This window comes from Rhinolophus sinicus, chromosome 5, assembly GCF_057876585.1.
Source record: "Rhinolophus sinicus isolate RSI-liver-muscle chromosome 5, RSI-T2T, whole genome shotgun sequence".
NCBI classification, from domain to species: domain Eukaryota; kingdom Metazoa; phylum Chordata; class Mammalia; order Chiroptera; family Rhinolophidae; genus Rhinolophus; species Rhinolophus sinicus.
Genome location: NC_142505.1, coordinates 103,633,912 through 103,660,266, shown reverse-complemented (window position 1 = coordinate 103,660,266; position 26,355 = coordinate 103,633,912). Strand labels below are relative to the sequence as shown.

Here is a 26,355-nt window from a genome sequence, read left to right as displayed (position 1 = left end):
AACAATGGCACTTTTAAATAAAACACTAAAAAATCTCAAGCATGCCTCAAAGGAAATGGACAAAGGGGGGAAACTATTCTTTCCACGTTTATGCATGTGTAACTAAATTCTTTTAAGTTTAAAATTATGTGCTATTTATTATTGAAAATTTAGATTATAAGAACATTTTCTACGTTACACTTCTTTTCATATAGTTCTTACCAAACTAAAAAGCTCCACACAAAGAAATAAAAATATTTACTCATTAAAAGTATTTTTTCTTCAATAATCAGCACTAACTATATCTTGATAAAACTCATTTACTGCCCAAAGATATTTTTGTTGCCTTTCTTTTATGGAATTTTCTTTTGGCAATATTAAAACAAAAATCTGTAGTCTCTAATACTACTTATAATAAACAAGTCAAAAGATTCTCCATCTTTCCATCCAACCAACACTTACTTTAAGTTGTCAAGCTTTATCTGAAGTAAATCTGTGTAATAGGTGTTATCTTTCAGAGCATCAGAGCTGTCTGAAGGCTTAGATTCCACACTTTCATATAAACTCTAAAGAAAACAATACTTATTACTTAAATAACAAATTAGATTAGTATATGTTTATTAATAGTATCAGCTACCACTTATTGGATACTTATCACAAGCAGCCACTGTGCTAAGCAAGACCCATGTAACTTTATCTTCTGAACTAGGTACAAGAAGGAGCATTCCTTTCAGGCCCATAAGGGCACAGGTTTAAGATGCCACAGGCAAGTAAACTGAGAAGAGAGACTCTGAACCCAGATCTATCTCCAAAGCGTATGCTCCTAACCACCCCTGTATCCTCTGGTTTCCCTCTCCTTTTAAAATGGAATACATACTCAGTGGGTTTACTTAAGGCCTTTATGAGAAAGCCTAAAATTAGGAAAATATGAAAAAGAGTAGAGATACTTTTTGGTACCCACTCTTCTGAGAGTCTGATGGAATCTCTACATGATTTCTCCAGGGTGAAAAAAAGTATAAATCTGCTTAAAGACTTGTAAACAATGTAAAAGATTGCAGGTTAAAACCTCCTAAAGCCATAATTTTCAAAGTATAGTGCTGAGCCCACGGGTGAGCCACATGTACTGGCAAATTTAACCAAAACTGTAGTCCTTTCAGCAGATCTTATAAAAGAAAGAAATAAAGTTACAGAAACTTAAATTTTTATAATACACTAATAGCTACAATTTAGAATGCCTAAGAGCTTAACATTGAAAAGATCTGTCATTTATAAACTTTAGCTCTTTCATTAGTGAGAAGGTAGCTGTGCTCCCTGAGATAATTTATAAATGTAATATAATTCTAATTAAAAATATCAATAAGCATTTTTTGGAGCTTATTCACAGAGAAAAACAAACATGCAAGAATAGCCAAGGAAACACGTAGGAAAAAAAGCTACTCCTATAGTATTCTGTCAAAAATACACACCATGTTTCCTTGAAAATAAGACCTAGATGGACCATCAGCTCTAATGCGTCTTTTGGAGCAAAAATAAATATAAGACCTGGTCTTATTTTAATATGATATGATGGTATGATAATGATATGATACGGGTCTTATACTCATTTTTGCTCCAAAACACACATCAGAGCTGATGATCTGGCGAGGTTTTATTTTCGGGGAAACACAGTAGCCTGATTCTAGTCACTTCACACAAACCCAAAATGAAGGACAATATACAAAGTAACTGGCTTACTCTTCAAAAATGTCAAAGCCATGACAGATATAAAAAGACAGAATAATTGTTCCAGGTTAAGGGAGACTACAGAAACTTGACAATTAAATACAACATGAGATAGTGGACTGGACCCTAGCAAGGAAAGCATTCAGGTATTTTTGTTTTGCTAAAGGACATTAACAGTAATTGGTAAAATGTAAAAGGCAGCTAAGCTCGTACTATGTATCAATGTTAATTTCCTGATTTTGATCATTGTACTGTGGTTATATAAGAGGATGAACTTCAGTAACATTGAGGTGCAACTTACAGGGAAAAAGAATATCTGGTTTGCAATTTATTCTCAAATGTTTAATAAAAAAATATACCCACATAAAGAGAGAGATAGAACTATAAAAGCAAATATGGTAAAATTAACCATTGGGGAATTAGGAGAAGAGTATATAGGAAGGAATTACAACTTTTCTGGGAATCTGAATTTATTTCAAAATAAGTTTTTTAAATAGTTTATTAAAGACTTCTATAAATTCCAATTGCCACATAATGTTGGATGTGACAAAGCTCCTACTATGCATTCATTAAAAAATGGAGGTGGACAGCACTGAAAATTAATCAATTACTGATAACAAGCAACATGAGGAACAAGTCTCACTGACATCATGTTGAGTTGAAGACAGAAACAAAAGAGTATATAATGAATGATTCCATTCACATTAAGCTCAGGAGTATTTGTACATGTAATGCTAATAAAAAAGAGACACGTTAAAGCTCATTGAGTCAAACTAAAGATACGGGCACTTTGAGTTATAACTTACACACAATAACAAGTATGAGGGAGGTTCGTTTACGCTGGCTCTACTAAAAGAAGTAACAGTCAAAATCAGTAAAAAGCAAAAACAAACTAGAAGAAAAAATTAATTTAAATATTGGTCAACCTCAACTGAAACTATAAGTTAATTATATAAGAAAGAAACCTATTGGAAGTTTAAAGTATTAGTCAAACCAAAATTTAGTTGTTTTTAAAAGGTGTTACACATACCTTAAATTTCTCCAGTTTTCTAATTTCACCTGAGAGATGTTTAATTTCACCATTCTTCTGCTCCAACATGGCAAACAACCGTTCCTGCTGCTCAAATTCAGTTTGAGACCCTTTCATTTGTAGCAACGTGGCGATTTGTAACTGGAAGAAGAAAAATTACCCACCCCCATAAAAGTGAGCGGGGAAGAGGAAGATTCTGATAACCATATTTTTGGTATAATGCATATTTTGTACTATATTACTCTGAACTCATTTTGGAAATTATACTAATTAGCTATTTCTAGTCTAATAATCCAATAATTTGAAAACACTTATATTAATAAATTTAGTTACTTATTTTGACTACTTATGAGTGATATCTGAAGTCCATAACAAATCTTTGTACTTCGGTGAAACATAACTGAACTGCATGGCTGTGGTCTGCAAGGACGTCACTTAACTCATAAATAATAACCTGGCCAAATGCTGTACTCTACTCATCATATGCACTGTCATTGAGGGTCTGATGGGTTCCTCAAAAATTTTAATTAACTTCAATAGTATTAAGTGGGGGAAATTATTAAGCCACTCATATTCACAAATGTGAGATTCACAAAGCACAAGGATAGAAAGCAAAAGGTAAAAAGCAGTCTAAGGATATTCAGAAAATATTCAATATAAATATACATTGAAGAGCAGCAATCAACTTACCTAATTATGACTCCATTTAAACCTAGAATTTCATAGCAACTGAAAGGAAATTAACTAAAATCTAAACCTAGAATTTCTTTCTGCCTTCAAAAATCTCTGGAGTTCTATAAAAGTGTCAGTTAAAATATAATTTTAAGTAAAGCAAGCAATGATATGTGGGTGCAGGTATGGCTACAAGAAAGAGTCATATGACTTCTAACATTCTCAAGAATCCGTCTTTTGTTCCGTCTTCAGACTGGAGGCTAGACACACTTAGCCTAAGAAGATCCAGTATGCTACTTTTGTCTAAAGACAGTTTGGGATATGATGGGGACATTAGGAGATTAACAGCAGTAGTAGCCGAATAAATACTGAAAGGACACAAAGAGCAAATGTAAGAAAGTTTACAAAGAAATTATTCCCAGGTAGTGGAGAGCCTCAGTAAGCCAGGCAGCATGGTCAAACTCCTAAGAAATAAAAGCCACAGCTATTGTATATTAAGTCAGCACTTCCTTACTTGCCAAGCACCATGCAAGCATCTTTCTATGCTTTTATTTAACTCCAGGACAATTCTAAAAGGCAGGTTCTATCATCTCCATTTTACAGAAGAGGTGACCGATGCTGTGAAAAGTAAAACTACTTGTCCAAGTTCACACAGCTACCAAGTGACAGAATGAGGATTCAATCCCAAATTCATCCAACACCAAGGTTTAACCACTCACCTTTCCTATTTCTTTGCTAAATCTCCTAAATAAAAGGCAAGAAGCCTTCCAAACTTTAAGTTACCACATTAAGAGAGGTTAGGTATAACAGATCAGGAATCGGGATTCTAAGGACTGACATAATTCTGCAATCTTTCCAACTTCCACATGTCTTTCTTAAACCTCCTGTTTGACTAAAAGGATGACCAACAAACCCTTACAATTAAAAGGGCCTAGATGCTTGACTTGGGGAACTGCAAGGAAAGGAAATCCAAATTTCACCCTATAAATAAGCCTTAGAGGAAGAACTGAAGAATGTCAGTTAGTTTTAGTTGAAGTAGAAACCTTAGGGTTATGCTCAAAAGACACCAAGTCAACAGCAGGAAATAAAAACATTTAATTCTTTTCGTCCCCCACTCCACAGAAGATTTATACCTCTCTGGCAAGGTCAGTAACTATTAAAAAAAAATCAATCAATCAATGGATACTAAATATACTACTACTACTAAATCTTCACTAATAAGATTTTAAAAAATAAAACATATATGAATCTTTTGCTCAGTTTAAAAATACTGATTTTCTAAAATCATGCTGTTCTAGAAATAACTTTGTAAGAACACTACTTGAAAAGATGCTTTCTTTAATACATTTGTACATGCTCATACAGAATAGGTTTATTAAACCTTTGATGGTGATCATTCCATACCTTCATTCTTTGCATTTGTTCTCTATTAAATGCATTTTGCTTCTTTAGTGACTGATACTTGACTTTCATACTGATAAACTGACGTTCCATTGCTGCCCTTCGATCCTCCACCTGAAAAATATTAACATGCTTAATTACACTTGTATTAAGTGAAATGCCAATTGAATCAATGGACTGTTTACCTCTGCAAACAAAGAGTTGCCTTTACTATTGGGATCCAGGGCTTGCTGGAGTGCCTGGTCTAATTGCACTTGAAGGTCTTGATTTGCTACACGAGCTTTCTAAATTCAAAACAAAACAATTTAGCTAATAGAAATTAGATTAGCAAGAAAACAACTTATTATAAATTGCAAAAGAAGATGGTACTGCAATCATAATACCTCTAAGGCATTATAGTAAGAAACTGCTTCTTTCTCTCGCTCCTCTTTTTCTTCTTTAAGCCGGTCTACCTGGCGCAATAAATTAGAATTAAGAAGTTCTAGTTGTTCTTGTCTGTATTGTAGTTCATTCACTTCTTCTTCGAGGGTGGTCTATTTAATAGGAATTGAAAAAGAGGAAAATCTCTTGAATAATCCTTCATTTAGCAGCTGCTCAGTTTACCTATAAGCAGTAATTCACACCTAAAACTAGAAAAACTAGTTAAAGGTTGTAAGGTGCGTAATAAAATAATAAAAATCATTGCATTTTCAGCAGGGAACCAAATAAAAGGCTCTAGAGACTTTCTTTCCTATGAATTTAAGGCTTTAGTTTTTAATTAACTTTAGCCTGCAATGAAAACAACTACGTTCATACGCATATCAACTTCCAAGGGACCAATGTTTTACATCGGGCTTTTATGACACAAACTAGGATCAGAGCAAATGTCTCTAAATTCTTCCAGAGGTTTTATTAATCTAAAGGTAAAGTCTAACTTATATAATTATGTACTCTAAAGCTTTATTATGCATGAAGTAATTCACTTAAAAACTCTGTAAAACATTTTTTAATTAGTTAGATCAAAGTTAGGCCAAAAAAAAATTTCGGCCTTAAAAGAAGCTCATAAGGATTATTACAAAAACATGTAAAAAATATGCAAGGAAAAAAAAAGAAAACCTGAGAACACATATGCCATAAAAATTACCTTTATACTTTCCATTTCAGTCAACTCAATTTGAAGGGCCAGCATCTCTGAAGACATGCTTTCATGTACACGTTCAGACATTATCCGCATTTCCTTTGATTTACAAGAAAGGAGTTCTTTCTGATGATCTACTTTGTGCTTCAGCTGCTTTTCACTAAGCCTAGCTTCATCTAATTCCGCTTTCAGTTTTTCTAACTAAAGTAAAAAAAAAAAAAAAAAAAAATCACAATCTTATAAATCAGAAGGTTACCCCAAAGAGTATCACAACATAAACTGCAGTACAAACTTCTCTGGTCCCTGCAGGATAATTATTTTGAAGATAGTCAAGCTGAACAAAACTACTTAATAACTCTTTCTAAAATGCCACATAGTTCCAAATCTTGGCAAATTGAGAGTATATAGCTTCAAAGGGAACAAACTTATAGCAGAAGGGTGAAGCTTCAGAGTCAGGCCTAGGTTTAACCTGTCTCAGTTTCATTCTTCATGTGTACAACTGGTAAATGACTGTACCACCATCACAATTCAGACTGGGTGGGTAAAACATTCAGCACCATGCCCAGTATTAACTAAATGGCTTTTGTTATTAATGAAAAGCTATTGCTTGATGTCCAGGGTCATAATTATCATCTATACTGAATTATCTTCAACAGGGTTTCAACATTCTTAGAATATATCCTGATATTTATTTCCTATTTAAAAAATAAGAGCCTCTTACCTTGTTTTCCCACTTCTAGTTTCATGACAAAATAAAAATTTCAGGTGAATGTCTATGTGGATCTTTCTAAAAAACATCACTGATTGACTCAAACTTACTGCATGATGAGATTATTGGTGTTTCCTATTTGGCCAAGGCTAGATATCTTTTAATAGACAGTGACATGCCTTGAGTTTTAAATATTCAAATAATCCATATAAGTAACCAGAATAGGTCTGGACTCCTGACCCCTTTGGCTGCTGTGTGAAGAATAAATGGTATAAACAGCAATGATAGAAACAGGTTATCTGGACAGAGGGCCACAGTAGGAATCTAGAAGAAAGCTGATGGTGATCTGGACTAGTGGTAGTCATGCAGATAGAGGTTTTGCAGGCCAAGATTTAGAACTTGTTGATGGATTAAATGTGAGAAGTGAAAGAAAGATAGCATAAAAGCTCCAAATTTTTGGCACAAGTGATCTGAGAACATCAGTAAGACTGAAAATATTTTTTGACTGATTTAGTATTCGCTCCATCCAAAAACCATTTCTGTAATTGGCCTTGCCTCAGTCCCTAAATATTTCCTACATTACTCTTTTTTTTTGTTTAGGTAATGAAAGTTACTGATAAAATGAACATAACACCCAGGGGGAAAAAATAATGCATCATTACCAGTCACTGATGTCTCAACTAAGATTAGTTTCAGATAAGCTGGATTATTATTTGCCAGAGTGCTATGCAAGATTATTCTAAGCATTACACAAACATTTGACAGTTACGTTTGTACTGCATATTAAGAAAAAATATAATCAGCTCAAACATGCAATTTCATTGATAACATTACTTAAAATGAGAAAAGACTTGAAAGTCCCCTTAATGAGAAATTAAGTAATAGTATAGATGAGACACAGATATGGAAAAATCTTAAAAGATTCTACATCAAACACTGAAAATTAGAAAACAGGCTTCTAAGAAATCAGGACAAAAGTCACGGGCACATTTTGGGTGAGAGAGTTCTGCAAAGTATGGACTCTATAGAAAGAGGAGCTATGATAAAAGTTCTGGATTCCTAAGAGGTAACCTGAGGGCACTGTGCAGATAAGGAGGTCAAAAAGGAATGGACAATCACTGAACAACCTTTTATTTTGTATTTATGCTTGAAATGGAGCCAGTATAACACATTGTTGGATTAAGTGTAGCGATACAGGCTTGAGAATCTGACAGGCTCACTTCAAACTTTGACAGATAATTTCTAGCTCTATAGCTTAATTTGATTAAATATTGGTTTTCTCACCTGTTGTATGGAGATAATAATGGAACCTCCTTTATAGAGACGTTATAAGAATTGGATAATATGTATTATTTTCAATAAACAAACTATAAAGTATCAATTCTAATGTACATTAACTTACAAGAAGCTATTAGTTTTTTTTTTGTGGAATTACAGAGTGTACTACTAATTATAGAGAAAGCTAGGGGACTAGTCTATCTGAAAAAGGTCTGCCATACTATGCATACTATGCACTATAAGCAAGGAGGTCATGCTGGTCACTAAACTAAACTCGGTAACAAATATCCGGTTACTAAAATGAAATAATCGTATTTAATTAGTAGAGTGTTACATATACAAGTTCTTTAGGTAAACTCTTGTTTCTCAGTGTTCCAACTCCTAACATTAGGACGATAGAGCTCATGATCCTAATGTCAGCTACTTGGCATAGATGGTACTAAGACAATCTTCATCAACTAAAGTTTACACATTGCTGCATAAACATGGACCGTTTTTGTTCTGAAATGCATAGATATCCAAACCTTATTTTTTAGTTCATTCACTTCCTGTCCATGGCTTCTGCTCAGTTGTTCTTCTAATTTCTCCAGGTGCATTTTTTGATCTTGTTTAAGAGCTTCACATTCAGAGCTCAAACTTTCTAACATTCGACTCTTGAGCTCAACTTCTCTCTGAAGAGTATATTTTTCTTGTTCATAATTCTGAAAGGAAACTCAATTATAATTCAATTGCATAAAAATATAACTTAAAGCCATGTATAAGCAGTTCTCACCTTCAACTGTCTCATTCCTGTTTTACACATTTGCTGCTTTCTATGTAACAATCACATGTTAAATCTGGAATAACTTTGTAGCTAATCAGTGTTAAAAAACCCCTAAGGTGTATTTTGAGACTACATTCAAATCCATGCCAGGGATATGGTAATTGCTTCTATGCCCTGTCAACGAAGCAAAGTGTTCCATGGCAAGTCAATGTGTCAAGTAATCTCTGCCAGGGGAAAAAAACACACACAAAAAGACTTAATAGCACTGACGTTTTCCTAGTGAGAACTACTTAGTTTGATAATATGTCCTACCTGTAGCTCTCAATAAAATGAACAAAGCAGTGGACTATGTGGAAAGAGAAATACTAAGTCAGTCCTTACTTTTAGAATGTAGTCATCTGAGAATGTTCACAAATGACCATTTGAATGAATACAGTGTTAAGACAAAATGAGTATTAACAGAACTTTTGCTTACTGACAAAGTTTAAAGACAAAAGGGGCATCATCAGTTCAAACTCCTTCAACAAGTTTTAAAAAAATAAAATAAAATTAGATTAAATGTAAAAGAAAAATTAAGAGTTGCCACTAGTTATTTTTACCTGCTATATTTAAATTTTGATATAAAAGTTTACATACTCGTATGTTACTGAGCATTTACTAAATGAAATTGATTTATTCATTCTTTCAATAAATGTGTGCCAGACATTAGGGATACAGCAGTGAACAAGACAACAAAATTCCCTGTCTCATGGTGCTTATAATCTGGAGATAATTAGTACTGCAGAGAATTAAGAGAGTAAATGATGGCAACTTTACAACACATAGTCAGGGAAGGCCTCTCTGCTGAGGTGACATCCAACAGAAACCTGAAGGTTACGAGTTCAGTCCATGCAAGTGGGGTATGAACAACTCAGATGGAGGCAAGAGCTCATGTGAAGCCCATAAGGCAAGACTAATATAGCTAAGAACAAGGGAAAGTAGTTTGAGATGAGGTCAAAGGTTGGCGGGGTGAGATCACATAGGGATCTTCACACCCATATAAGAAGCTCAGATTCTGTTGTAAATATAATCAAGAAGCCATTGCACATTTTCAGCAGGGCTGTGACATGATCTTTTGTATATTCTTCAATGACCACTTGGCTGCTGTGTAAGAATGAATTGTAAGAACGGCAATGAGGGAAGCAGGCAACCTGGCTCAAAGGTACATGAGTAGTCTAGGGGAGAGATGACAGTGGTCTGGAGTAGAGTGGCAGTAGTATAAATGAATGTAGGTCAAGTTCTTAGAGCTTATTAGTGGATTAAATGAGAAGTAAGGGACAGAAATATATTGAGTAAAACTACTATATTTCTGGTTCACACAACTGGATGGATGTTAGTACGTTTACTAAGTAAGCTAAGGAAAACTGCAAGAAAATGTTTGGTTATTGGGCAGGGAATCAACTCTTCTGTCTGTTTAGATTGAGATGTCTATTAGCGGGCAATTGAATATACAAGTCTAGACATTAGGGGAGAACCAATGAAATGGTGTAGCGTCATGGGGTATTCAAATGTTATCTAAAGCAACAAAACAAGTGAGGTCACCTAGGAAGAGAGCAGATAATACAAAATCCAAAATCCAGTATGTGGTGAAGAAAGCGATCATAACTTGATTTTTTCAAACTCAGAACACACTGGGTCAGAAGGAGTATTAGGAATTCATTTAGTTCATTCCCCTTTATTGGGGATCAGGGTGGGTAGAAACTAGATCTAAAATCTTTAGAAAAGAATAAAAATAATATTAATAATAATTGCTAGGTAACACAAATCTTCAATAGCTAAGCACATCTTTGTAAACAGGAGTCTAGAGTCCTACCTCAGTTATGGTCATCATTTCATTACGACATTTATCTAATTGCGTCTGCAATTCATTTTGACTCTCCACTAGTTGTAAACCATACTGTGCAGCTTTCAGTCGCTCTTCTTCAACCTCTTTGAGCTTGCAACGAAGATCTGAGATTATATCTGCCTCCATAACTTTTTCCTATTTTCAGTCTACTGTAAATAGAGAAAAATAAAAATATGTAAGCTGAAACAAAACACTCCATACAATGATATCAGTTAAAGCATACGTATATATTTTTTCCAATACTACTGCCATATAAAAACATACTATGAAAGATTTTCTTCCTGAGTGTTTAAGTCGTCACATTTACATTCTTGTTCTAAGAATGTCTGAAAATTTTATTACCTGATGTGAGACAAAATCAAACAAAGCAAAAAACGAACAAACAAAAACCCTAAACAAGTGTTATACGTGCAAGAGGGAGAGATGTATGGTGCTATCTGAGCCTGTAACACAGAGGAGCTGTCCTAATCTGGGTAGTGGGTGGGGGTGAGGAAGGGGGGGATACGGACAAGAGAGTTCCCTGAGGAAATGACTTTTCAGCAGAGATCTAGTGGATGAGTAAGAGTTAATCAATCCACAAAGATGAGTAAGAGTTAATCAATCCGCAAAGAAAGGTAGACAAGGTTGAATGACAACTACAGCTAATATACGTCAGACATTGTGCTTGGTGCTTTGTATACTTTATCTTATTTAACCCTCTCAACAACCCCATGAAATATAAGGTACTCCCCCATTTTACACATGTGCAAACTGAGGCACAGAAAGGTTAAGTAACTTGCCCAAGGGTTGTCAGCTAATAAGTGGCTAAGTGAAAATGGGAACCAGGGTCTCACGCCAAAGCCTGGTGTCCCTGACTTCTCTGTTCTGCCTCTGGGGAGCAGCATATGCGCACAAAGCATCTAGGAGACAGGCAGTCCTGGAAATCAAGCTGCCTGTGTTCGCACCCTCCATTCATTACTCACTGGCTACATGAACTTGGACAATTTACTTAATGTCTTGTCTTGTCATCAATCAAATAAGGGCACTAAGAGGATTTTTGAGACGATTAACCCAACCAAAGGGTGAAAAGCAATTAGGGATGAATCTGACGAGCAGCCGTCTGGGAAAGCGCTGTCCAACCGAAATCTAATGGGAGCTATATACGCGATTTTTCATTTTCAAGGAATCACACACATACAAATACAGGTCAAAGTCCCTTGAATAATATCTGACTTCATCCAATACACCCAAAATATTATCATTTCCACATATAATAATAAAAATTATTAACGAGACATTACTTTTCATGGAGTCTTCGAAAGCCAGTGTGTATTTTATACGTAGAGCATTTCTCACTGGAACTGCCACATGGGGCTAGTGGCTCCTGTACTGGACAGCGCAGACCTAGTGTGTGTTATCCTTCGGAAGCCCAGGCAGCCCAGCCGGCCAAACCGGCCCTCCATGTTTATGCAGCATCCGCGGGGGCAGCGAGGCGGCCCAACGGAAAACGGAGACCCGCTCGCGACTCAGTTTACAGGAACTCGGGGTTCCGCTGAGGAAGCTGCCCGGGCGAAGGGCCTCGGCGGAGACCCAGCCCCAGGTTTCCTTAGGCCCTGCTCTCTTCTCCCGAGAAGCCCTCCTACGCTGCTCCCCACCATTCCTCTGCACACGCACTTCCCGTCAGTCCTTCGCCTCTGCGTCTCTCATTCCTTTCCCCTGGTGCAGGTGGCGGGAGTTCCCCGCGCCCAGGTCCGTGAGGGCAATTAACCCACCTCAGTCAGAGACGTCAGCCGACTCCCTCAGCTTGCTCTCAGGGAAGCGCCACGGCGTTTTGAATGCAGTTCCCGCGAGAACACGCACTTCTCACGAGATGTTCCGCCCAAGCCTCCCGTCAAGGAAACAGCGAGAACCTACAACAGCGTGCCCCGCCCACCTAGTGCGACTGCGCAGGTGCAAGCGGAGAGCTGTGGGCTTGGCGTGGGCTCGTTTGGGATTCGTTCTCTCGTCAACTTTAGTCTTAGTTGGTTTCCTGGTTGTCTTCCAGGTTTCTGCTTTTAGTTGCCTGGTTTTTTTTTTGTTTTGTTTTTGTTTTTTTTGGTTTTTGTTGTTCTTTTGTTTTTAAACGACAGTACCTTCTGGAGAGGTGGTGTCACTAGAAGGTGAGGCACTGGGGAATTCTGAGTTGTGCGGGGCTCACACATCCTTCCAGTGGATTGGCCAGTGTGTGCGCTGAGTACTTAGCTTGTTTTCCAGGAATCTGAGTCATGTGACAGAGCCTAAAAGCATCCTCAGGCAGACTCTCAGGTACCTTTATGGGACAGACTAACAGTGAAAGGGACATTAACACACTTGAGCCTTCCCTGTGTGCCAGTGCAGGGCTCAGCTTTACAGGGACCATCTCATCTAAGCAGCCTTGTGAGTTATGTAGGTATTGTTATCCCATTCTTCTACACAGGGAAACAAAGCCCCAAGAAGAAATGTGTCAGCCCAGTGGTAGCATTAGAATTTGATCTAATGCAGATTCCAGGCTCTTGCATGTGTTTCAATAATGAATTTATGTTTCGTAAATCTGATACCTATTCATTATTCAAAACTTGAAGCAATCAGAACTAATGATAGCCAACACGTATGAAGCACTGCTGAGCCCTAGCAGCTGTTCTATGGATCATGTGTTTCTGAGCCTGTCTTTTCTTGCCTACTTAAGGACTTGGCCATATCTCCTCTCTTTGTCATCATTAGTTTTTTTTCTTCCCTGTTTGATCTTTCCTATCAACAAGTAAACATGCTGTAATGACTTCCATCTCAAAAAATAATGCTAACCTCCCTTGGCCCTCATCACCTACCACCCTATTTATTCACTTCCCTTGATAACAAAATTCCTGGGAGGGGAAAAAAAAAAGTTTAGACTTGGTATCTTCATTTTCTTACCTTTTATTCTAACGTTTTACCACTTCAGGTTGTGGTCCCTGCCAACCCAGTGAAATGGTTCATCTCAAGTCACCAGTGAGTTCTATCTTACAAAATCCATTATTTAGTCCTCACTTCTCTTGACACCTGACAGAGTTGGTTGCACTCAGTGAGTCTGCCATTAGGTCTTGGGATGCTACACCGTTTTTTTTCTTTCCTCTTCTCAATTTCCTTTGCAGACTTCTGTTTTTGATTGAGGTAGGCCAGATCATAAAGAATTGATCTGCATCTATCCAATTGATTATTGCATCTATCCAAGAGGTAATTAGCAAAATCACAGAAGCTACCAATATCATTATTAAGATCATTCTTTAGGAACTGTCTGAATAGAGAACTGCCATTACCACCGCTGGACACTAGATGTCACAAGTGAGATGTCACAAGTGAAATGAATGCTAGATGGTCCCTGCTTGTTTAGATAAATCGCTTAAGATTCACAGTTCCAGATGCAGGTCCATATACCCAGATGAGGTCCGCATACCGTGCACTAAATGTCAAAAGTCAAAGAAAAAGACATTTATCTGTCATTGTCAGTTTACAGAATGAGAGATTGTATTTTGCCTCCTCACACAGAAGGTGAGTTCACCAAGCATAGGAAGGGAATTTTGATGCTGGGAAACAACCCCCCTCCCCCCCACCAAACACACACACAGCAATGCAATTCCTAATAGCAATTCCTCATACGTATTATAGCTGTTCAAAGCTGCGATAGATGGCTATAGTAACTAGCCATCATTCCTTCACTGTACCTGTTCTAGTGGAAATGAGAGGATTGGTTATCAGAAAAGGTGTAGAAGGGAGAGTTGCATTGTAGTGAAAGCTGTATGTATTTTGACATGAACTTACTGATTAAATTTGGTTTTGGTAGCACCGGTGAATAGTCTCTGTCCTCAAGGAGCATTTAGTGGGAGGGGTATTTACCAAACAATAAACCTTTACTCAGAGTGTGGCTTAGACTTCTTGCTCCTTCGTGTATTTAGTAAAACTCCAAGCTAGTCTTTTTGGCATCAAGCAAGAACAAACCCAGGACTCTGAGACACAAAGTTTGCAAATGAGAACTGGATTGATCTACAAAGTTCCATGATTCATAAGATGGGCCAGGAGATGACATTTTTGAAGTGACGCTCAAGATTGTGGTCATTGAAACCTGGAGGATGGCTGAGATCAAGAAAAGAAGGTCAGAGAGAGGGGAGAGGATGCTATGTGCAGTAATTGCCCTGATTCACTGAACGGGAGGAGAGTAAGGATCTGACAAAAGAAACAGAAGAGCCATCTGAGAAGAGATCAGGCCATTGAACTGTCACAGCTCCTGTGGTAGTTTGCTATCAAAATGAATAGTTGTACCAGGAGGCAGGTTTGACTAACAGTGATGATGATGATGATAACCCAGTCTGCAGTCTCTCCTGGCTCTGCTGTGGAGAGCATCAGCTTCAACTCTCCGTGAGCCCTATTGCTACTGTGTTTCCCCAAAAATAAGACCTAACCGGAAAATAAGCCCTAAAATGATTTTTCAGGATGACACATCCCCTGAACTTAAGCCCTAATGCTTCTTTTGGAGCAAAAATTAATATAAGGCCCAGTCTTATTTTCGGGGAAACACGGTATACGTTTTTTCACCTTGAATAGGTGCAACCCTCACTTGGAGCAAAGGCACACCATTCCAATATTGTGGGCTTTTATTGGTTAACATCCCAGCATCAATTTTCTCCTCCTTTTCCTGCCAAAAGCGTGTTGATTATTCTTTGGGTAATACATCTTTCCTTCCATTTTCAGCCATGTGGATTGTTTAAAATTGATAGTGCCCTTCAGCTTTAGATTATCCCATCACTGTGGTTATATAATTGGTTCAGAGGTGTGACTGAATCTAAGTCAATGAAATAAAATGACACATTCTGTGGGGCTGCTGGAAAAATGGATTTTATTAACCCCTTCTGTACTTCCACTTTGCAGCCCAGAGTTGCCAGCTGCCATCTTGGGTCCATGAAGCTTAAGTCAGCCTCAAATAGAATCAAAACAGCGCTGATAAATAGTGAGGGAGAAAAGGGTTCTGGTCGTGCTGTGTGGGCCCTACATGAGGTTCTTCTTGAGATGTCCCTGAACTGTTTAGTTTTTGCTCAAGTGGATTCAATTTGAATTTTCTTGTTACTTGCAACATAAAGAGTTTTAACCAATGCACTCAATGATACTTACATCTGAGCTTTAGTGGACTAATTAACCTGTCAAGTTCTTATTCTACATTTAGGATTTTACGAGGCTAAAATTGAAAGTCGCTATCTTTCAGAGAGAGGATCTAGTGATGGTTCCTCTGAGAAAAGTACTTTGGTTGAACCAGAAAGAAGGTTTATCCTAAATGAAGGATCTTCATGTATAGTAGAGGAAAATAAGGATCCAAACAGCTTGTATGTAATCCCTTTACTGGCACTGCTTCCCTTACCATTATGCCCCTGGTAAGCTGACTTCTTCAGGTGATTTTAGCACCTAAGCCAGTTAGAATTAAGACTGAATATTTATATCAGTTATGATTCTTACTTGCTAAGAATAGTACTGACTCCAGTTAGTTTGATATATATGTACATAAAAACAAACAAACAAACAAAAAACCAGTGTCCTAATTTTTTCAACTAGTTACAAAGCTGTGGTTGCTACTATGACTTCCTATATTCTAGCACTCATTACATATTCCTTTTGTTTTCTGACATTACCTCAACCATTTGAGACTCTATCCAGTACAGTGTCCCAAATCTACACTGCTGACTACAACTAATGGTTTATATTACTTACTGTTTTGTTAGCCCACATTTATTTGGTCTAACTTCAAGTGGGATGGGATTAAACTTAGGGTCCTGATCTTTCTCTGAGAGGCTGAAAATCTGTGTGTGTGTGTGTGTGTGTGTATTCAGTGGAAAGAACTGGCAACTGCCTTGATGTTGTAATGCTTAATTTAATGTATTTTATTCCTAGCAAAAGCAACTTGGAAGTGCACACAGTAAAAGGGGAAATTGATAAGTCAGCACCCCTAAGTAAGCAGCTGAATATACCTGTTCAGTAATACTTGCCCATAAGTTACCTCCTGCCTGTTACCACTAGGTGCCAGTGTTTGCAAATATTTTATCTGAAGGGAAGGTATTTTGTTACAGAAATTGGATTCTGTCGGTAGGTATAGTTACGTTGCTAGATTAAGCTAGAAAATTAGCCAAACACACATATTTGTTATAACCTACACTCTTAGTCATTTGTAATCATAGTTATTTCTTATCTGGGACACTCGTTCTTCTCCTACTTAGTTTACTCTATGCTGTCAATGGAACTGTATCCCTGAGAATTCATATGGTGAAGCCCTAACCCCCAATATGACTGTATCTGGGGATAAAGGCGTTAGGAGGTAATTACAATTAAATAAGGTCATAATGGTGGAGCCCTAACTCAGTAGGATTGGTAACCTTATAAGAAGAGGAAGAGAATGAGAGATCTCTCTCTCTCTCTCTTTCCGTGCACCACAGAAAGAAGGCCATGTGAGCACACAGTGAGAAGGCCACATCTGCAAACCAGGAAGAACGCCCTCATCAGAAACCGAATGGGCCAGCACCTTGATCTTGGACTTCCCATCTTCCAGAACTGTGAGAAACAATTTTTCTGTTGTTTAAATATTTCATTGCAGCCCGAGCAGACGATTATACTCCATCCCATCCTTTTCCCTGGAGAGGCTCTGTGACTAATGGTTAAGAATACAGTACACGTTCTGGAAGCAGCATCTGGGTTCATTTGCAGGCTCTGTTACTCCCTAGTTGTGTGAGTTGCCTTTAACAAACTGCTTAGGCTGTCTAAGCCTCAGTTTTCTCAAGTACAAAATGGGATACGAAGTACCTGATTCAGTAGGTAGTTGTACGGTTTCAGTGAGCTAATATTTTTTCAACAGTTAGCATAATGTCAGTAAATGGTAGCTGTTATTATTAAGAGCATTGTCTCAGCTCAAATCTCTCTCTCTCCTTTTCTGAATCCTTAACCTTGGTAATTTGTGGAATTTATGTCTGCCTCCCTCACTGAATTATAAGCTCTTTGAGGATAGAAAGGCCTATATATGTTTTGCTCACTATGGTTTCTCCCAGCAAGTGTGATAGTGATTGGACGTGCTAAGTGCTAACATCAAGTTTGAGGAATGAAGGAAAAATGCAATTCATTGATTTATATGAGGAACCTATAAACTCTTTTTGAGAGATCAAAGTCAAGTAACTTGTAAAAAAAATTTACTGTTCTTAATTTAATCCTCAGTGAAAAATGCTGAAAATTTGTTAATGATTTTACATGAAACAAATTAAATGTCCCAGAGACAGTATACCAAATAAGTACTTTAGGGTATTTGATACCCTCTGAAATTTTAATTGCTTCGTTCACCTATGACAATATGTGTCCCTCACTTGAACCAATATTTCTTCATTGAGAATTTATGTGTTGATGTTAAAATTTCATTTTAAATTGTACTCCAAAACTTAGTATAGAAAACAACCCTATTGGGGAGGCCTCTGAAGCATAGAATCCTAAGCTGAATTGAAGTAAATGTTGATTTTTGTGTCAACATAGACTTTCATGTATTCAATTCTCTTAAAAGAAGAGCCACCCTGGATGTACTTAAAGTTTTAAAACTCATGTTTTCCTAATATTTTATTATGTCTTGGACCGGTTTATTTATTTCCTGCAAAATAAATCTGGCACCTATTGTCCTATTGCTCTTCACAAACTAGAAAATATTAAAAAGGGTGTACAATTTCAGTAATCCTGAAGTCCATTAGTTATGAAATGATGAACTACATGAATAAGGCTCAAAAGCACAGTAATGAGAAACGTTAATTATTTGTATTGAAAAGATAATTTTATGTTTCCAAAGTTTTCTCAAAATATGAGAAATGAGAAAGTGTTTTGTGGTCTTTACATACCTTATACAGATAGTGAAAGCTCCTTTCTTTCTTATCATGGTGGTAAAACCTAAGGCAGCCCTGATACTAGATGTAAACTTTCCTTTGTATTGGTCATAGTTTTATCATTTTATTTTCCTCTCCATTATCAAGCAGGATGTGCAGACTCTGGCTTCATCACAAATGAACCCCATCAACTCCCCCATGACACACCACATGCTGGCAGTATTTGTCTGCTTTTGATAAATTGGTCAGTCTTGTGAAATACCTCCCTGAGCTAAAGTTCTGGAACTTGTCAGGTGTCCTCTCTGACAGTCATGTCTTCCTTTGGCTCTCAGATTACCCAACCAGTTGGGGTAAAGCCCATATCCTCCCACAAAGCATGCTTCTTTGGAAATTCAGATCTATTGGCTTTGGCACTAAAAAGTCATGCTCTTGCACTTCCTGTCAGATCAGGGCTGAATAATTTCTTGGGGGTGAGTAACCTTTTAAATGTTGGAGGACTAAGAGTTCCAGGGATCACTGTGCATTTAGCAATTTGTAAGAAAAATCAGAGGAATACAGTGTTCCTTATGACTACATGTGAATGTAGCAAAGCCCAGGTTATTTTCTTCCTTTTTGTGAATTAGTCAAAAGGTTGGCGTCACGCTCTTCCCTCCAAGTCAATCCATGCATTCGTGCGTAGAGCAAATTCTATGCACAAAAGAAGCCTCTGAATTATATCAGCACATAATCATTATTATTATTTTTGATTGAAAGCAGGGAGTTACAAAGGTCTTGGGTGACCATTATCCTCCCACCGATAAACCTCCTGGCAAAGGGGTTAATAGGTGTCCTATAAACAGAAGCAGAGTTAAGTTCTTGAAAACAGCATTCCATTCATAGGGTTTAAATCTCCCAGCCAACGTGGGAAAGATAAGCTTAAAAAGTAACATCTAATTTATTCTTAAATATGATTGGCAGGTCTGATTTCATTCCTACACCCACAAAAGTAATTAGTGCTGCTGTCATCCTAAGAAACAGAGGTATGTAAGTTTCAGAGTGGTTTCCAAACTTTGTCCTACCTTAAAACACCTGAGGAGCTTTTACAACTCCTGATGCCCAGCCTGTACCCAACGCTAATTAAACTGGAATGCCTGGTGGTGGGTGTCAGGCAACAGGAATGTTTAAAGATCCCCGGGAGAATGCAGTGTGCAGCAGAGTTTGGGAACCTGGGCTAAAACAGTCATGCACACTCTCTATCACACTTCAGCTTTTCTTTATGGCTTTTTTAGCGCAATGCTTTTCAGTCTCACTGCTCATTAGAATCACGGGGCATCTTTAAAAATCCCATTCCGATGCATTTGGTCCAGAACAGGGTGTAAATGTCAGCGATGTTTAGCTGTTCCCTAGTGGCTCTGATGTGTAGCCATGGTGGAGAATCACTGGGCTAGCTGACTGTGTAAAGCGGCAGGAGAAGATAGGTCCTTCAGCCTTTTTCTGGCCATTAAGAGCTTGCTACATTTTAAAATTATTCTTTAGTTTTGGTGAATGAATTTTCTTCTTCAATTCACTGGGCTCTAAAGTCCAACCATTTTCCTGAATCCGTTGGTGGTAGGATTATTGAATAAAATATAGGATGGCCAGTTGCATTTCAACTAAACAATGAATAATTGTGTAATATAAATAATGTTCCTGCAATACTTGTGATGTATAATACAATATTTACTGTTTATCTGAATTTGAATTTAAATTCAAGTTTAACCAGTGTCCTGTATTTTCATTTGCTACATATGGCAATGCTAATTGGTAGGAGAGCATGGTTCATTCTTAGGCAAATCAGCAGCTGATTTCCAGGAGAGTTCCGTCTTTTTAATCGTCAGGGTTTATGGCTTGTCTTTTAGCTCTTATCCCTTCTAGCTGCAGAGGTGGTAGGTAAAAAGGCATGAGTAATTTGGGAATTAAAAACTACTTCAAATTCCTCAATGAGCTGAGAAGGCCTGCATTTTCCTTTTGCTGAGGGTTTTGTTGGGTGACCAGCAGGGAGGAGTGTGGGAGAGGAGAGTCACTGTGCAGGAAAATGGACTGTGGAAACAGGTGAAGACCTGACTCTTGAATATAAGCTTTGGTTCCCCGAACCCCAGTTCTGTGGTCTCCAAAGCATTGCCATTTTGAGCCTTCTCTATGACTTTCAAGCACTTCAGACTTACTTTCTTTTTGCACATTGTATTTTTAAAATTTATCTGAATATCAGATGCTTGCTGCTTTGGCTGGAGTTGAGATAGTTTCCAGGTGAAACTGTTCTCATCGCTTACTGAGTATGAACTAATGGAAACTTCAGAAGTCCCTGACAATTTTATAAGAACCCCGTAATCTCAGGAGGCTTCCTTCCCAAGTAGTCTCAATGCCTTTCAGCCTCATCTTCTAAGGACTGTTCACCACTAGCTGATTCCCGAAAATTCCTTTCTCCTCACCATCCCAAACAGGCCTTGAACTATACATAAAAGTCATGAGTGGGTGTATTTCTTGGCTAATAGCAGGCTGTACACAAAGGGAAAAGGAGTAAGATTTCACAATAATTCCCAGAAAGCAGGTGTTGTAATGATTTTACCAAATTAGAGCCTGACATTTTGATGAACAGCTCTTGAGCACCCCTCATAGTTTCTTCCATGGAGGAGATAGGCAAATGAGTAATGTGTCAAATACCCCTTTGCTGGTCTAAGTTTACTAATGGCAGGAGGTAAAACAGATGAAGCGCATTAACTTTTAACCTGTTAACACTGATTTTTTTCACTAAGCATTAGATGTTTAAAAGGGAAATGCACAATGGCAGAAAGGAGACAAGACAAAGGGTGATAGGAAGGGGCTGGAAGCTGGCCTGCATCATGGAACATATTTGCACGCCAGCTGGGCCCTCTTTGCACAGATGTTTTTATAGGAATGAGAAGGAGAGACAAGTATTCTAATGTTTAGCATGTCAGCCAAGCAGTGGAATATCTCTCTTCCCGTGATGCTTCTCCTTTCTCATGCCTGGAGGTGGAGGTGGGGGGATCAGGGGCTTTGGGATAATTTTGTTCAAACTGAATTCAAGGAAATTGCATACACTGATAATAGGCTTTAGGGTGCCAACTCTGAAAACCAAAGAGCTGCATGTTTATTCACCTACAGATAAAACTCAATTCTCATCAGTTATTTTATTTATAGGTGAGGAAACATGTAGCTATTTGGAGGAAATACTTTCAGAATTGATCTCATTGGGTGTAAATGTTGAGCTTGTTTTATGGCACTGCAGATGAAGTCCTCCCTTTGCCAGGTGGTTGCCTTGGCCTTCTACTTTTTGCCTGAATGCTTCACTAGCATGCCTACGTAGCATGCATTCCAGAAAATGGAGGAAGTTAATTTTTCTATATAAGTTAGAGATCTGCACATTGGCGGCCCACTGCTGTGCTGTTTGGTCCATGGAGTGAAGAAAAAACTTTGAGCCAAAATTAGAAGCTTGGGAATTTACACACACACACACACACACACACACACACACACATACACACACACACACACAGAGCTGGATCGCTAGTTTCTCTTGAAAATCAGATTTGGCAGTGCTGTGCCCACATTCCTCATGCCAGCGATCTGGTGGGTCTTTGTATTGAGCACGTATTTTGCAATTTACCCCAGCCGCTGTCATTTTGTCATTGGGTTTGAAATGGGTCAGATATAAGGAGACATTACCTATATGTATGGTTTCTGTATGCATTTGAATTTGCCATCCAAGATATAAGGCAAGATTAGGTTATGTTACTGCTCCACTGTCCTCCACACTGATTCTATGATTCTTCTCTTTTAGACAAATGGAATTCTTAAGGTTGTTATAGATTGTCAGCTACTTTGCTTTAGAAAGAGACTTGACTATATTGTAGCTCAAATGTCATTTCTGTCCTATTTCAATTTAGTCTGCTTACAGTATGAATGAACTTATAACTAGCAGAATAACTCTTAAATTGACTTCTTTGGCTGTGTTTTTATTGATGGAGAATTAAAGTGATCATCTGGAAAAGCTCAACTATAAATGAAAAACAGAAATTAATAATTTGAATATTTAGAAGTGGTTGCCTTATGGGTAATGTCTAGCAAAGAAATGCTCAGCTGTTGACTCTACTCCACCTAGTATCAGAAAACTTTAGCACAAGAAGGGACCTTAGGGATAAAATTTGATCCCTTTGCTTTACAGATAAAACTGGGTTAAGGTGCAGTAAAGCAAGTTATTCTTCATCACACTATAGGTTTGTGTCAGAGCTGGGACTTTAACCAAGGCCAGTATTGTTTGTACTATCATTAATTGCCTCTAATTATGTAGGTGCAAATTCAGATTTATTTCTCAGTTTTCATCGTTGCTTATTATTTATTACAATAAGCATTATTTAAAATAAAACTTATAACATTGTCATAATGATCTATTTATAATTATCAGAATTATGTGTGATGAAATTATAAATTATTTCATAGGTACTTTTATTGAATATATAAAGGGGACCCTTAATAATGAAAAAAATTATGATCAAATTTTAATAAAAAGGCTTCCAAACAATAGGAAATGCTAATAGTAGTTTTCTTTGAATGACTTTTGATGGCTTCCCACACTTCTTTCGTTATCTGCATTCCAAATTTTCCACAGTGAACCTATATCACTTTTATAATTATTAGAATTTTAAATGCAATTACATAAGAGAAACAAAAGCAAATTCAGTCTGATAAAGACATGAAGCATTTATGTGAAATTAAAATGTTCTCACACCTCATTCATTCCTGTGAGTGGAATGTAAAGACCATTTCCTGTGACTCAAATATGCGCACACAAAGAGAAAGGATTTGACACTTTCCCACAGTGAAAGAAAAATGGTGGCCATGATTGCAAGGGGCATGTGCTGAGGGCTGCGACCTAGTGTGCATTCCAGGCTGCATAGTACTGACTTTAAAATTAAAAATCCAGCAGTTTCAACTCTCTCACTTATGATCCCTTCACAGTGTCTGGGTAATTGACCCAGTTTTCTGGTATGGACTTTTATTTTCTCAGAAATTCTGAAAGTTAAGGAGAATTCAATTTATGATTAACCTTTGTCTAGTGTTAGGGAACTTAACGGAAAGTTAGCACATGACCTCTCTCCCAGAGACAGTTACTGCAACAGCTGTGTGGTTACCAGGGGAAGAGTTTACTTGGATGGAGAGGGAAAATACTTCTTTATATATAATCTGTTTTTACTACTCCTGTTTCTGGGAAACCTGATATATACAATGCACCTATGAGTATTGGAGGTCAAGTTCTGACTGTGTTTTTATTAAATATTTGACTGTTTTATGTGTTATGGTAATTGACTGAGTTTGAGACCTGGTTGATTAAGGAGCTTGTCTGTAAGGAGCTTGCCTCTTGGTCTCTCTTCTCTCTGTCTCTTTGTCTGTCTCTTCTGTGTTTTATCTCTCTATATTTTGCAAATATTAAGTTTTTAAATACTCTGCTTTCTCATGCTTCTTAATCTTTAGTTCTTAAGAAGGTGAATCATCAGAGAACATTGGAAAGCTCAGTGTCCATCAATCAATCAGTTAATGTCCTTAGTCCTTTCATGTCCCCTCTGCAAAGCTGAGATGCGTGGGGGGGGGGTGGTGGTACTACTGACAAACAGAGCCAATGTTTAGTGTCTGTGAGGAACATACCGCTTTACTTTCTTTCCCTTCATCATGGAAGGGACAAAGCCCTAGTTACAAAAGGGTACTTTAGGACCCTAGAGAATCTCAATAAAATATTGCATCAACTTTTTTTTTTTTATCAGCAGTTAACTCTTAGAGGGACTGCTCCCTTTTTAACATTTTGGTATGTTTCTAGATAAGTTATGTCCTCTTTTAACTTCTAAATCAACATTCACACACACACACACACACACACCTACCTCCCTTATCTGTATCTATAGACCTTCCTGTTACAGTTGGGATGTAGCACTACTGCGGCTGATGGAGTTGAAAAAGATCCCTTAGGGCAAGGCTAGTGACACTTCACATGACAGAGGCCTGAAATCCCATCCCTCTTGTTTCCTCACTAAGTATTTTGGTAAATTACACTTTCTCACTTCCTCAGAGTCAGGATTGATGAACTATGGCTTCAAGCTGGGATGCCTGAGGCTCTGAGCACAGACAGGGAAGTACTTAGAAGTGACAAGAGCACCTCAGCTTATAAAGAAGAGTAATTGAAAAACCCCAGGCTGCTCCGTGCACTCCTTCTCAGGTTATTCCTGGAAACAAACTTTCATAGTTAAAACACCCTCTCATTCACAAGTCTTCTTCCTTCCCACCCGACAATGACGCAGGTCAAAGCCCGTTTACAGTGGCAATGCTGGGGAGGAAAATTCTAAAGGGGGACTTTTACCACAAGTTTTGGCTTCTATTGAAAGTCTTTAAAAATAACTTTCAAATAGTTGTTGGTTTAAAATGTCACTTAAGTTGGAGGATGAGTGAACTTTGCATATTACCTTACACTTTATGAAGTACTTGCAGGCGCAGTACATTATTTAGTACAAGAAAATCGGGGAGTTCCCCCGGTGGAAAATGGATTGTGCAATGTAGTCGGATCGTGATTGAGTTTGGGGTATTCATTGTAGTCCGATGTGCACATTTGGCAGGAGGAACTTGGACAGTCAGCGGACTGAAGAACATGACCGGGGAAGCACCCAGCTTTGCGAGTCCCACTGGAGACACACAGGCCTCGGGTCTCATTTCTGTTTTACTTCTTTGCAGGGAGGAGGCTAAGAGTGGACGCTTTGCAGCCTCGTTTCTTGGATCCATGTCCTGCTTTACTCACTTGTTCTGTGTCCCTGGGCAACCTCCTGGTGTTTTTGTTTTCTTATCCCAGAGTGGAGATAATAATAATGTCTAGTGCATAGTGTTGTGAGGGTTAAAAGAGATGTGACATGCAATGTGATTGGAGCGGTGCGGGTCCACTGGATGTTTTTAGGAAAGGTTAGCCATTAGTACTAAATACCTCACCTTGGCAAGGGCCAGTCACAGGACTGCCCTCATCCCAGTGTCCCCAGGTATATAAGGAACAAGAGAATTCTTGTAAGGATTCATTGAGAGCATGTGTTTTGTTAGTGTTAACCTTTTTATTTAAAAAATTATAAATACACACAAAAGTAGAGACCAATGTGACTTCAGTTTCCAGTTCCACATGTAAAGAGCTCAGAAGTCACACTCCGTCCTAACAAATAAAAGCGGGACTGAAAACTAAGCAACTCTTCTAGGATCTGTAGGAGAGGCGAGGGCAGGACACAGGGCAAACCGTTGGCCCCAAGATCGGAGAGACAGACAGGAGGCCCAAGGAGGCACAGCTTCCTGGGTCAGAGACTCAGAGCGGGTAGGAAGACCTGAGCTGTAACCTGAGCTGGAGGCTCAGTGTGGGCAAGTCGGAGGGGGATGCAGGATATAAGGAGACGCCCACAATATTGTCATATTTACCCTCAGGAGCCAGACCAGGTTCCCATAGTAAATATCGGAGAAATAGCCCCTCATGCTTCCATCAGAGGGAAGAGAAAGGCATCGCTTTGAAATAAGACAGAGCACTCTGTTCCTCTTAACAAGGATTGACTCAAGAGAAAGTAGTTAACCAGAGCCTAACCTCTCGGGGTATTATCAGAGCCTAACTGACCAGGGGATGGGAAATACTCAACTTCAGTCGGCTTTAGCCTCTCTGTCTGACCTACGACGGGAGAAAAAACTGAAAAACACAGTGAGTTCACAGTCCAGAGACACAGGCCCACCAAACACTGAACCCTGGTCATAGAACTACGGAGTATCTGCTCTTCCCCACACATCACCACACATCACTAAAAGTCTATTTACAACAGTAAACACCTGCTACGTCAAGTCTGGCTATCAAGAAAAAAATTACAAGGCATACCAAAAGTAAAACAAAGCAAAGCAAA

At 38.1% G+C, this 26,355-nt stretch overlaps 1 protein-coding gene across 2 annotated transcripts in view; it reads right to left on the bottom strand.

Moving 5' to 3' along the window:
* SPDL1 (spindle apparatus coiled-coil protein 1) overlaps nucleotides 1–12,416 on the bottom strand; it is a 28,492-nt gene extending 16,076 nt beyond the window's left edge. For both annotated transcript variants that reach the window (XR_016021378.1, XM_019740976.3), the window contains exons 1-9: nucleotides 12,308–12,416; nucleotides 10,524–10,705; nucleotides 8,433–8,609; nucleotides 5,928–6,122; nucleotides 5,188–5,337; nucleotides 4,990–5,088; nucleotides 4,808–4,918; nucleotides 2,732–2,872; nucleotides 442–545 (exon numbers count right to left, since the gene is read on the bottom strand). Coding sequence is in view for 1 of the 2 variants with exons in the window: in XM_019740976.3 (XP_019596535.3) it covers nucleotides 442–545; nucleotides 2,732–2,872; nucleotides 4,808–4,918; nucleotides 4,990–5,088; nucleotides 5,188–5,337; nucleotides 5,928–6,122; nucleotides 8,433–8,609; nucleotides 10,524–10,682 (1,136 nt within the window). In the remaining variant the exon portion in view is untranslated. The remainder of the gene's footprint in view (nucleotides 1–441; nucleotides 546–2,731; nucleotides 2,873–4,807; nucleotides 4,919–4,989; nucleotides 5,089–5,187; nucleotides 5,338–5,927; nucleotides 6,123–8,432; nucleotides 8,610–10,523; nucleotides 10,706–12,307) is intronic.
* Nucleotides 12,417–26,355: the final 13,939 nt, after the last annotated feature.